The 13,338-nt window shown below is 39.0% G+C and overlaps 1 protein-coding gene across 3 annotated transcripts in view; it reads right to left on the bottom strand.

Annotated features, from left to right (window-relative positions):
- The window catches only part of HDAC8 (histone deacetylase 8), a 257,280-nt gene that overhangs the window by 161,850 nt on the left and 82,092 nt on the right, over positions 1 to 13,338 (bottom strand). For all 3 annotated transcript variants that reach the window (XM_037988923.2, XM_037988924.2, XM_037988926.2), the window contains exons 5-7: positions 8,593 to 8,705; positions 4,334 to 4,411; positions 3,627 to 3,735 (exon numbers count right to left, since the gene is read on the bottom strand). In XM_037988923.2, the coding sequence (XP_037844851.1) occupies positions 3,627 to 3,735; positions 4,334 to 4,411; positions 8,593 to 8,705 (300 nt within the window). The remainder of the gene's footprint in view (positions 1 to 3,626; positions 3,736 to 4,333; positions 4,412 to 8,592; positions 8,706 to 13,338) is intronic.

Genomic DNA, 13,338 nt, shown 5'->3' with positions numbered 1-13,338 from the left:
CTGTGAAATCTGTCATTTATAGAAAATGGAACTTGAGATCTTCTGGTGTTAGAAAATTTTCACGTAAAGATTCCATGTCCAGTCTATTACAAAAAGAAACTCTAAGCCAATTTTTAAATGAAGGGGGTATGTTCAAGCTTAAACTAAAACCATTAAGTCCCTGCCTGATTAGCTGGCAAAGTAAAAAAGGCTACAGCAGAGGAAAAAACCATTTTAGAAAGGAAAAGAGGAAGAAAGAAAGGGAGGAAGGGAAGAACTAAGGAAGAAAAGGAAGGAAAAGGAGAAAAGGAAGAGAAAAGACAAGAAAAGGAAGGAAGGAAGAAAAGTAAAGGAAAGAAGAAAGAAAGAAGGAAAAGGAAAAAAGAGCAATTCATGAGCAAACTAGAAATCGGGTGGCAAATAAAAATGAGAGCATCTTATAAGTGAACCAGCAATAAGAGGTCCTTTACATATCACAAGTAAGGAGTGAGTCAGAGAACCAGAGGGGTCATGAAATAAAAAGGATGAAAAGGGGCCAGGCACGGTGGCTTACACCTGTAATCCCAGTACTTTGGGAGGCTGAGGTGGGCGGATCACCAGGTCAGGTGATCGAGAACATAGTTGCTAACATGGTGAAACCCCATCTTTACTAAAAATACAAAAAATTTAGCTGGGTGTGGTGGCGGGCGCCCGTAGTCCCAACTACTTGGGAGGCTGAGGCAGGATAATGGCGCGAACCCGGAGGTGGAGCTTGCAGTGAGCCTAGATTGCATCACTGCACTCTAGCCTGGGCAACAGAGCGAGACTCCATCTCAAAAAAATAAATAAAATAAAATAAAATAAAAGGATGAAAAGAAGATAGTAGATAAATTGAATGACTTTTTATAAAAAGATTAAGCCATTCCTATGTGTAATATATCTTTTGAGGTTGGCAGAAGGGTCAGAGGTAACAATGGCAAATGTGTAAGAGACTGTTTCCAAGCCACATACCAGAAGTATTCAAAAGCATAACGCCTGGGACTGAGTGATCTAGTTACCAGGGCTGGCCCTCTGCAAAACTCTTGGCAAAGATCGCTGTGGTTTTTGGTACCCCTTTCCCTCTACTGCTCCATTATGCAATTCCTCCTCCTCAGAATACTCAGGGAGCTCATGCTCTGACCCCTTCACAATTCATTGTCAAGAATGGCACTGTGAAGGTACACTCATCTCTACTAAAAGTTTTTTTTTTTTTTTTTTTTAATTAGCCAGATGTGGTATTGTGTGCCTGTTTGTCCCAGCCACTTGGGAAGCTGAAGCAAGGGGATCACTTGAATCCAGGAGGTCAATGCTACAGTGAGCCGTGACCACCACTGTACTCCAGCCTGGACAACAGGGGAAGACCCTGTCCACCACCCCAAAAAAGAAAGGCTCTGTGAAACTATGGTACAGCAGGGGTGAGGATGAGAGGTTGTACCAAAATTTCATTTTAAGGACTATTTCTAATTGTAGAATAAAAGTATGTTTCCTGTTAAAGGAATTTCAGGTATTAATCCAACAGATGAGAGAGACAGTTGGGCCAGGAAGCCTTCTTGGTACCCTTGGAATCACAGGTGCCTTCACATAATGCCCTGACCAGACTTGACTTCTGAAGGAAAGCAAAGGAAAAATGTTATTACACCTCTAATGAAAACCCGGAACCTGTTATTCTAGATGATCACTGTGTGGCTTGCATTGCCAGTGTGGGTCCACAGGCAAAGGGGCCCTCGGAACTATAAACTGATGAGTGTCTGGTTCTTTAGTAGGCAAGCTGGAAGAATTTTTAATAAATGCTAGCCTCCTGTACACAAAAGCCATCAATCTATTGGGATGCGAGTGGCATCATGCTTTTTGTAAAGGGAAATCATGTGTAATCTTCTACAGATCTTTTCCTTGGGGCTAAACTTACTTTAAAAATGCTTCTGATTAGGTTTGATACCAAGGCTATTTTTAAACACGAATTACCATGGGATTTAAAATTTTTTTTTATCATGTAGTAGGAACTGGTCTACAGAAAAAAAAAGAGAAAATATAGGGTAGAAACAGATATATTTTTCTGACTGAAGAAGGATAAACAGTAGACTTCCTCAGGGGTGGGCACTGGAAAATCCTCAAGTCTGCAGATAATACTCAGCTTTCCCAGGCAGTGAAATGCCAAGTTGATGGGAGATAAAGAAGATCTCAGGAGGTTTTATGATTGGCAGATAACCTTCAATAGGGGCATATGTAAGGTGATCCATTTAGGGATTTGTAAGGGGTACATGTAAGGGGATCCATTTAGGGTGATCCATCTAGGGAGCAAGAGATATTACAAACTACACTTGCACGATGATGAGTGCTGACCTTTCAATTAAGACCCAGGATAGGGCTCTAGGAAACACTGTGGACAGTGCACTGAAGAGAACAACCTAGTTTTCTGTTATGACAAAAAAAAAAAAAAAAAAAAAAGGGCAACAAAATCGGGCACTGTTAAGAAGGGTATTAAAACAAAAACAAAATAATTCTCCTTTTACATAGAACTGCAGGATATCTTTATTGGTAAAGTTACATAAGCAGCTCTGATCTGCACATCTCAAGAACAGAAGAGAGCTTAAGGGGAACAAAGAAGGGCAATTAAACCATTGATGGCAGGCTCCAAAAAAAAAAGGTTTTTTCAGTATGATAATACAGAGGTAGCCAGGAGACATGATCAAAATTATGAAGAGGCTTATGCTGCTGAATAACTGAATGATGACTTGGCTCACCAAATCTTTTGAGCTAAGAGGCACTTTTGAAGCATAAAGTTTTTATTTTTTAATAATTCTGCTTTGTTTATACAACTGCCATTGATGATAGCCAGTGCAGGCAGGCTCCTTTGGGAAGAACCTCCACCAGAGGTTGGGAGAAATACGAGCTAAGTTGGGGAGAGATCAAGAGTACCTCAATTCCCATTACTTACCTTCGGTAATGTTGACTTGCTGACTTCTAGTTGGATTTGCTTTCTCTGCCACCACTTGTGCCTGACCAATCTCAATTTTTATGAATATGAGTTTAGCACAACCTCCCACCCCCATTCCATAGGGCTTTTCAACTCCAGTGGTCCACATATTGGCACCAATGTGTCTGCCTACGATTGTCCGTAACTTAATCCTTAACCATGGTATAGAAAGAACAGGTATCTGACTCCAATTTTAACACAGTGGATAAAACGTAAGAATGCATGATGAATAATAATAGTCAATTCTCTAATATTTACACCAGTAGAAGAAAGCACAGGTCTCCATAATGAACCCTGACAACTGAAATGAACCCTGTCAGGTTGATGAAATAACACACATGCAGGTTTCTTTAGCTAAGAAAGCAGCAAATAAGGGATTCTTTAGGATAGCCTAAAAGCTCTGCTCTTGGGATGGCCTTAATCATATTGAGTAGTGGGTAAGATCCAACCTGGAGCATGGCTCTGGTCCAACTGCTTGGCTCTGTCATACAGCGGATAGCTACTGATCAAATAGGCATAATGACCAGTATACAAAAGCTTTATAGGTATGTAGACGTTTTCTTTTACATTGTTCTTGTTTACATTGTGAGATGGGGGCCATTTCATCCTACAGAACTGCAATCTACTTATTACTGGCTCAGTGTTACTGCCATACCTTTCACAGATCTGGTAATATTTTTCATCTTGTATGCCATCCTGAATGGGCACATTTACACTGTAGTACCGTCCCTTCCCTAGGCCAACATCAGACACGTCACCTGTTCCTATAAAAGAGAAGAGCACTATGATCACTTATTAGGAACATGAGAACCCAGAAAACTTAAAGGATTTCCTGATAGGAATTCAGAAGACTGAAAAGATCAATTAGGAGAATAATCCTGAATGAATTAGTGATAGTTTCCAGGGAAAGAAATTAAGAAAAATAATATAAAGAAGTAACTGTTGTAAACAATCTTGGAGAAGCAGGCAAAGCATAAGGAAACTGAAAAACCTTAGTTTTCATCTTACTGGATCAAATGAAAAAATAAGAGATTAACTCCTTTGCTTGGCTTCATGCTTTTTAGGTGGACATAATATCAATTTATCACTGCAATTATTCAGGATGTTAGGAGTTGCATGGGGTGTCTACTATTGTAGTAAGCATAAGTGATCTGTTGACAGCCCATAAAAATCACCTGGAAAAAGAAACAACTTTAATGTCATTCTTCTTGTTATTGTCACCTGAGGTAACCTGTGTTAAAAGTTTGCATAGGACTGTAGCAATAAGGCATTAACAGCATGGAACTGTCCAAGTGTAAGAAATGCATAGAAGAATTTCAGTATTTAGTCATCAAATGTAATACTGAGTTTATGATCACTTGCCTGGGAAAAATCCTGGGGAGAATTTGTGCAGGGACACGGTCATGACTTTGGAGGTGAAACTGAAGGCGTCTTCTACACCTAACAGATAAAGAAACATCAAAATAATCACTTCAGATATGGCATTCCTATTTTCAACATCTGAAAATCTAGAGCAGCTGTGAGAAGCAGGGTAGATGAGAAGGCAGCAATACAAAACTAACAAGCTGAGGAATAAAAGTAATACAAACCTCTGGTCTCTAATCTCGTAATTACAAGATGAGGTAGAACTTTGGCCCCAAGTGAAGTTTGGGGGTTCCTTTTCAAACTCATGGAAAACTATAACTGGACTTCCTTTTCCAAGCAATGGGATGTCTGGGCTCTCTTTGACAACCTGTTCTAAAAAGTAGGGAAGGGCGAGAGCCTAGAATTGAGGCATTATCAACAGAATTCAATAAGGGAAACTGGCACCATCTTACAAGTTGTATGTTTTGTTTTGTTTAAGTGGTTATAGTTAAAGTCTTGGGATTTTTTCCAAAGATGTACAATGTGATAACCCTTTGAAAAATATGAGCAATACAAATATTAGCCATTATATACCAAAAATCTAATTATAAAGTGCCTCTCTATAATGCAGATTTGGTTATAAATAAGTAACTTATAGTACATCTTTCTGGCTAAAACATGGAAGGCTGAAAACAGCCGTGACCTTGTCTCCTAATAGCAGCCTCATAACAGTGTTTTAAAACCTGAAGAAAGATGGGAGAAAAACTTTTCAAGAAAGGGGTCTGTTTTCCATTTTAACTTAGTGAGTAAACGATTAGAGGCCTGGGAGATTAAAGCTGGGATTTAAAGTAACCCTCACAAGCCTCTACGTATATAGGTAAACACACTGCCCACCTCACACCCCTATGTGAGAGAGTGTGACTCCTCTCACATATAGTCACACTATGTTCAGATAATCAATCTGTAAAATGGGAGGACTATTAGCAAATTCAGGTACTGTCCTCTTTCTTACTTCAAACAAAAATTGTTTCTGTATTTATTTAATGTTTTCAGTCTTCACTACAGCCCAACAGTGACTTTAAAAAAATATTAACTCTATTTGTATATAATAGGTATGTTTGAATTTCCCAAGCCTTATGTCTTGCCCTAGGGAGGCAGTTAAAACCAGTTAAAGGCTCTAGGCAAAAAATATGAAGTAAACAAAATAAAACAAACAAAATAAATGAAAATAGTATTTCAACTTAGAAATGAAGTCTTAAACAAGGATAATTCATGAAAATCCTGATTATCGATCAATCCAGAAATGTACCAATTTACACTTGGACCAATCATGTATGAGAGTTCCCAAACTATTGTTATTCTCTTTAATCTTAGGCAGAAAGAATGGTCTTGCTCTAATTTGCCTTTCTTTAAGTATTAGAGTGTTGAGCACCTTTTCATAAGTTTAGTGGCCATTTGTATTTCTTCTCATGGGAAATACCACTAGGCACAGTTATAAAATCATACTTAAAAAGGAGGTGAACACAGATAGGAGGAAGCTATGGACTTGGTGGGAAAGAGGAGAGTGGTTAGGTAGATGAAAGAAGGCAAGGATGGGGTAGGGGTGGCTAGTGAAGCCACTACAGGATGCTAGTTATGGAATCATGGAGGATTTAAAATAAACCAAATGCGTAAGAGTTTGGGGGTGGGGCAGGGGTCACTGTAAGGGAGGTGCTAAAGAGGGGAAATAAACTGAAATGAAACACACCATAAAAGTTGGCTAAAACAGGAAACTCTGAAGGGTGTAGAAATAACATTGCAAATGGAAAGAATGGTTTCAGGTGACAGTTTCGGTTCATTCTTATATGGTTCTGTAGAGTTGATTGTATTCTTAAACTCTGATACTAATAGTCTGAATTTCATAATCATTTATTGATCAAATATTTTAATGAGCCACTACTATATACATAGTACTGTTGGTTCAAGGCGTTACATAAAACAGGAAGAAGTAAACAACTTGATCTCTGCTCTGAAGGAACTTATAGTTTCTATGGGAAGAGAAGACACAGACACATTAAAAAATTAATTAAAAATACAAGGCAATATGTAATGAAATATCAAATTGGTGGTATGAACAATACAGGACTTGACAGGAGGGGGAGAACACTTGAGAGGGAGTGGTCAGGGCAAATCTGCTACTGTTGGAACTTGAATAAATGGGTAGAACTTGGGTCAGTTGAAACAAAACTAAATTAGGAAATAAAGGAGGCAAAGTCAGGGAGGTGGGAATAGTGAGATGTGTCTGGGAACACTGAGCCATGTCATGAATAGTGAGACATGTCATGAATAGTTAGACATGCTCATTGAGTAGTGTAGCCTGGACAGCAAGTAATGAGAGATAAGGGTGGAAAGATAAGGTGAGGCCTATTCAAGGTAGGCCTTGAAAGACTGGATAATGACCGTGGACCTTATCTTGAAGACCACTGTTTTTCAAAGTGTGGCCTACAGAACAGCTGAGGTATTAAAACGTAGTTTCTTTGGTTCCTTGCCAGACCTACTAAATCTGAATATCTGGTGGATATGGCCCAGCAATCTGCACTTTAAAACAAACTTCTCCAGGTCGTCTTGACGCACTTTCAAGTTTGAGAACCATTGCTGTAGGCCAGGGGTCAACGAACTAAGTGGCTAAATAGTAAACATTTTCGGCTTTGCAAACTACTCAATGTCTCTATTGCACATGCACACACATATATACACACACACAGACACTTTTTTCAATATATTTTCTCTTTTATAACCCTTTAAAAATGGAAAAACCATTTAAAAAAAATTTTTTAAGAGACAATGCCTTGCTCTGTCGCCCAAGCTGGAGTGCAGTGGCACAATTGTAATTCACTACAGCCTCGACCTCCTGGGCTTAAGCGATCCTCCTGCCTCAGCCTCCTAAGTAGCTAGGAATATAAGCACACAACACCAAACTCAGCTAATTTTTTTCGAGATGGGGGTTTCACTTTGTTGCCCAGGCTGGTCTCAAACTCATGGTTTCAAAGAGTCCTCCCACTTCAGCCTTCCAAAATATTGGGATCACAGGCATGAGCTACTGCACTTGGCTGGAAAAACCATTTTTGACCATTCTTAGCTTACTGGCCATACAAAAATAAGCCAAAGGTCAAATGCTACCCTTTGTTATAGGCAATAAGGAGTCTCTGAAGGCTTTTGAGCAAGGCTATGTTTTGCACTGGTTGAGCATTCAGATATTCAGTGAAAATGGTTCTCAAAGTAGTATATTAGTGGTTTTAACCTCTCTTCTCTCTGTCATTGTTTAATTTTCTGTCATCATTCCATGGTAGCATCCATGCAGATGAAGCTCTCTGGAAAGGTTCCCTCAACGATTTCATCCTTCTTTCTCTGTTTTGGCAGCGGAGCTGACCCTAACTTCAGACATATAATATTCTTTTCCTCTCTATGCCTTGATTATGTTAGTTTGTCTCAAAAAAAAACAAAAAACAAAAAAACAAAAAACCCTGGAAACAGGGAAATGGCAATCATTGATGTGAGGGAGGAGTATTTTTAAGTAAGAATTTATGGGATAAGTGTTCTTAAATAAATGGAAATACTACGTGTCCCAGACAGGATTTCTTAAAGAAACAGAATGTGGCAACTGTCACTGGAGCTCTACATTCTAGATGGAAAATACATAGGATGGTCAGATAAGTCCTGTCAGTGGAGTCTTCTAAGAGAGGATTAACGGGTTAAGGCAAACTGTTAAGCAATTCTGCTATTAAACGTTAGAGAAGATGTCCTGTTTGTACGGTACTAAATATTTTAGCAATACAAAGAAACGACACAGATTCTGATCACTACACGAGTTGGCAGCCTATTGGTGAAAAAATTCAGAATGTTAGCCCATCATACGCCCATTCTATCTTGAGAAAAGCATCACTGAAAAGAGACAAGACTGTCATCTCTATAGATTCCCTTAGAACCAGTGGAAATGGCCTGAGGGAGGTTACTGAGCACTGGAGTAAACACTAGGTAAGATTTTCACTTCTTAACATTCTCTATTAGTTCTAGAGGTTTGCTACAGGAGGAGAGAGGAGAGGAAATTACAGCAGCCTGGCTTGGGCAGCAAAGCAGGAATTGCATCAATTAGAGGAATCACTACACTACCTACTTTAAATTCTCAATTAGGAAAATTTCAATTATAGCAGACATTTCTACCAGTTGCCTAGAAGCAGCTTAACTGATAAAAACCTGCTGTCCCAGCAGCAAAGCATCTTTAAAACCAAAGGGCTTACCATCTCCATGGTGCAGATCCAAATCCACGTAGAGAATACGCTCAAATTTCCGTCGCAATCGTAATATTCCCAGGACAGCATCATTGAGATAACAAAAACCAGATGCTTCATCTCTGTAAGAAAACAAGTTGCTACAGCCAACAGCCAAAAAGCAATCCAAGGGAGTCTTATCCAAGGGAGTCTTTACAGCCAAGGATCTAACCCTTGAGATCTAGTCCCCTAAAGTTTCCCCTTCTTTTAAGAAAAACAAAAATCCATCTACAAAGATTATAAGTAAATGACCCAGAATGATCAGGGAATGAAGTGTTTCAGTAAAGTAAATATTCGGGTAAACTGGTAACATTTTCCATTCATGATCCCAGATTTTCAAAGCATTAGAATATTATAACTATAATGAACAAGAGAGAACCACCTTTCCCTGGATTTAGGAATCACTTCAAAAAATTTGTATACCCTGGGGTCATCACGAGGAACACTGGTAATCACTTACAGGACTTTAAGAAAGCTAGAATCTAGAAGAGGCCTTAAAGACAATCTTGCTCAGCCAGATGTTAGAGATTGGATTCTCTGTACTGACCCTATGACATAACCTAGAATTTTAAAAAAGTTAATTTTGGCACTTGTTGCTCATAAAAGCTGAGTGTAGAACATACAAATGCATAATCTCCTGGGCAGTATAATGTGGTTGCCTGTCTGTAAATGCAATTATTACAATGAAGAGTGAAGCAGTCTTTTCTAAAGTTGTTTTGTTTTCTTTACTAAAATTGTCTTCACTGACTTCACTGGTGTCCTTTAACTTTTGTGCTATCAGTGATATGGCGTCACTTTAACCCCTCGTCAAAGTTAAACTGCTCTTTTACTACACTTCCATTAAGCCTTGCTGATTAGATGTAAAATAACATTCTTTATCATCAAGAGTGTATTATAAGTTATTTTTAAGGCCTCATCCTAAATGCTTAATTTATTTTGCTTCCACAGACACTTCCAATATCCAGCCCATTTTTTCTGAGTTCTCCTTGAGATTGCCTAGGCATAAGCAACAGTTAAAATGGCATCTTCGCTACTATGAGACTGTAAAGCTCTTTGTAGTGCCTACACAATGCATAAACTTCTTCATGAGATCTCTCCCATAATAACATTTCATATTGTAAATAATGCCCTGGTTCACAGGCTAAATCAATGACATGCACACTGGCAAGCAGAAGGTTGGTAAAAATATCTTTAGACACTGACTCTGCTTCATGATGGTGAACTCAGCAATCATCTAGCCAAAGAATAGCTTGGCCTTAGGTATGCAACCAGGTAAAGACCAATTAAAGAAAAAGATTTCTCCATCTATGAATTCTCTTTAAATAAGAATTAAATATGTGATTTTTGGAAGTTCTTAGATGCGAATGCTATTTTCCAATTATGAAAAGTTTACATTTTGTAAGTTTACTGCCTTAGCACATTAAAAAAAGAGATAATCTGTCATCCTTTTGAACATCAATAACTTTTAGGTAGATGGGATGGAACACTAAGTGCTAGGCAAAAAGAGGAGAGAGATGTGGAGGAAGAGTACAAATCAATACAAGACATACTTCCTTTCCTCACAGAACTTACAATTAAATTGGGGAGATAAGGCATAAAACAAACAAAAAAGGCAACCAGAAATAATATGGCACATAAAGGAGAATACAGAGAAAAGCTACAGAGAAAATTGACAAAGTAGACTCTTCTCATTGACAACATTGAGATTTGCCCGAGCCCTGTGTTTTCCCAAAAGCAGTGATGGTTAAGAAACCCTACACCCTTTTGTGTTATGAGAAATGGCGAACTGCAAAGGACCACATTGCCCTGGCATATTCTTTTTTTTTTTTTTTTATACTTTAAGTTCTAGGGTACATGTGCACAACTTGCAGGTTTGTTATATATGTATACATGTGCCATGTTGCTGTGCTGCACCCATTAACTCGTCAGTTACATTAGGTATATCTCCTAATGCTATCACTCCCCCCTCCCTCCTCCCCACAAAAGGACCCGGGGTGTGATGTTCACCTTCCTGTGTCCAAGTGATCTCAGTGTTCAATTCCCACCTATGAGTGAGAACATGCAGCATTTGGTTTTCTGTTCTTGCGATAGTTTGCTGAGAATGATGGTTTCCAGCTGCATCCATGTCCCTACAAAGGACATGAACTCATCCTTTTTAATCGCTGCATACTATTCCATGGTGTGCAAGTGCCACATTTTCTTTTTTTTTTTTTTTTTTTTTAATTTATTTATTATTATTAAACTTCAAGTTGTAGGGTACATGTGCACAACGTGCAGGTTTGCTACATATGTATACTTGTGCCATGTTGGTGTGCTGCACCCATCAACTCGTCATTTACATCAGGTATAACTCCCAATGCAATCCCTCCCCCCTCCCCCCTCCCCATGATAGGCCCCGGTGTGTGATGTTCCCCTTCCCGAGTCCAAGTGATCTCATTGTTCAGTTCCCACCTACGAGTGAGAACATGCGGTGTTTGGTTTTCTGTTCTTGTGATAGTTTGCTAAGAATGATGGTTTCCAGCTGCATCCATGTCCCTACAAAGGACACAAACTCATCCTTTTTTATGGCTGCATAGTATTCCATGGTGTATATGTGCCACATTTTCTTAATCCAATCTGTCACTGATGGACATTTGGGTTGATTCCAAGTCTTTGCTATTGTGAATAGTGCTGCAATAAACATACGTGTGCATGTGTCCTTATAGCAGCATAATTTATAATCCTTTGGGTATATACCCAGTAATGGGATGGCTGGGTCATATGGTACATCTAGTTCTAGATCCTTGAGGAATCGCCATACTGTTTTCCATAATGGTTGAACTAGTTTACACTCCCACCAACAGTGTAAAAGTGTTCCTATTTCTCCACATCCTCTCCAGCACCTGTTGTTTCCTGACTTTTTAATGATCGCCATTCTAACTGGTGTGAGATGGTATCTCATTGTGGATTTGATTTGCATTTCTCTGATGGCCAGTGATGATGAGCATTTTTTCATGTGTCTGTTGGCTGTATGAATGTCTTCTTTTGAGAAATGTCTGTTCATATCCTTTGCCCACTTTTGGATGGGGTTGTTTGTTTTTTTCTTGTAAATTTGTTTGAGTTCTTTGTAGGTTCTGGATATTAGCCCTTTGTCAGATGAGTAGATTGCAAAAATTTTCTCCCATTCTGTAGGTTGCCTGTTCACTCTGATGGTAGTTTCTTTTGCTGTGCAGAAGCTCTTTAGTTTGATGAGATCCCATTTGTCAATTTTGGCTTTTGCTGCCGTTGCTTTTGGTGTTTTAGACATGAAGTCTTTGCCCATGCCTATGTCCTGAATGGTACTACCTAGGTTTTCCTCTAGGATTTTTATGGTATTAGGTCTAACATTTAAGTCTCTAATCCATCTTGAATTAATTTTCGTATAAGGAGTAAGGAAAGGATCCAGTTTCAGCTTTCTACTTATGGCTAGCCAGTTTTCCCAGCACCATTTATTAAATAGGGAATCCTTTCCCCATTTCTTGTTTCTCTCAGGTTTGTCAAAGATCAGATGGCTGTAGATGTGTGGTATTATTTCTGAGGACTCTGTTCTGTTCCATTGGTCTATATCTCTGTTTTGGTACCAGTACCATGCTGTTTTGGTTACTGTAGCCTTGTAGTATAGTTTGAAGTCAGGTAGCGTGATGCCTCCAGCTTTGTTCTTTTGACTTAGGATTGTCTTGGAGATGCGGGCTCTTTTTTGGTTCCATATGAACTTTAAAGCAGTTTTTTCCAATTCTGTGAAGAAGCTCATTGGTAGCTTGATGGGGATGGCATTGAATCTATAAATTACCTTGGGCAGTATGGCCATTTTCACGATATTGATTCTTCCTATCCATGAGCATGGTATGTTCTTCCATTTGTTTGTGTCCTCTTTTATTTCACTGAGCAGTGGTTTGTAGTTCTCCTTGAAGAGGTCCTTTACATCCCTTGTAAGTTGGATTCCTAGGTATTTTATTCTCTTTGAAGCAATTGTGAATGGAAGTTCATTCCTGATTTGGCTCTCTGTTTGACTGTCACTGGTGTATAAGAATGCTTGTGATTTTTGCACATTAATTTTGTATCCTGAGACTTTGCTGAAGTTGCTGATCAGCTTAAGGAGATTTTGGGCTGAGACAATGGGGTTTTCTAAATATACAATCATGTCGTCTGCAAACAGGGACAATTTGACTTCTTCTTTTCCTAACTGAATCCCCTTGATTTCTTTCTCTTGCCTGATTGCCCTAGCCAGAACTTCCAACACTATGTTGAATAGGAGTGGTGAGAGAGGGCATCCCTGTCTTGTGCCAGTTTTCAAAGGGAATTTTTCCAGTTTTTGCCCATTCAGTATGATATTGGCTGTGGGTTTGTCATAAATAGCTCTTATGATTTTGAGGTACGTTCCATCAATACCGAATTTATTGAGCGTTTTTAGCATGAAGGGCTGTTGAATTTTGTCAAAAGCCTTTTCTGCATCTATTGAGATAATGATGTGGTTCTTGTCTTTGGTTCTGTTTATATGCTGGATTATGTTTATTGATTTGCGAATGTTGAACCAGCCTTGCATCCCAGGGATGAAGCCCACTTGATCATGGTGGATAAGCTTTTTGATGTGCTGCTGAATCCGGTTTGCCAGTATTTTATTGAGGATTTTTGCATCGATGTTCATCAGGGATATTGGTCTAAAATTCTCTTTTTTTGTTGTGTCTCTGCCAGGCTTTG

This window comes from Chlorocebus sabaeus, chromosome X, assembly GCF_047675955.1.
Source record: "Chlorocebus sabaeus isolate Y175 chromosome X, mChlSab1.0.hap1, whole genome shotgun sequence".
NCBI classification, from domain to species: Eukaryota; Metazoa; Chordata; class Mammalia; order Primates; family Cercopithecidae; genus Chlorocebus; species Chlorocebus sabaeus.
This window is presented reverse-complemented; position numbering and strand designations above follow the sequence as displayed.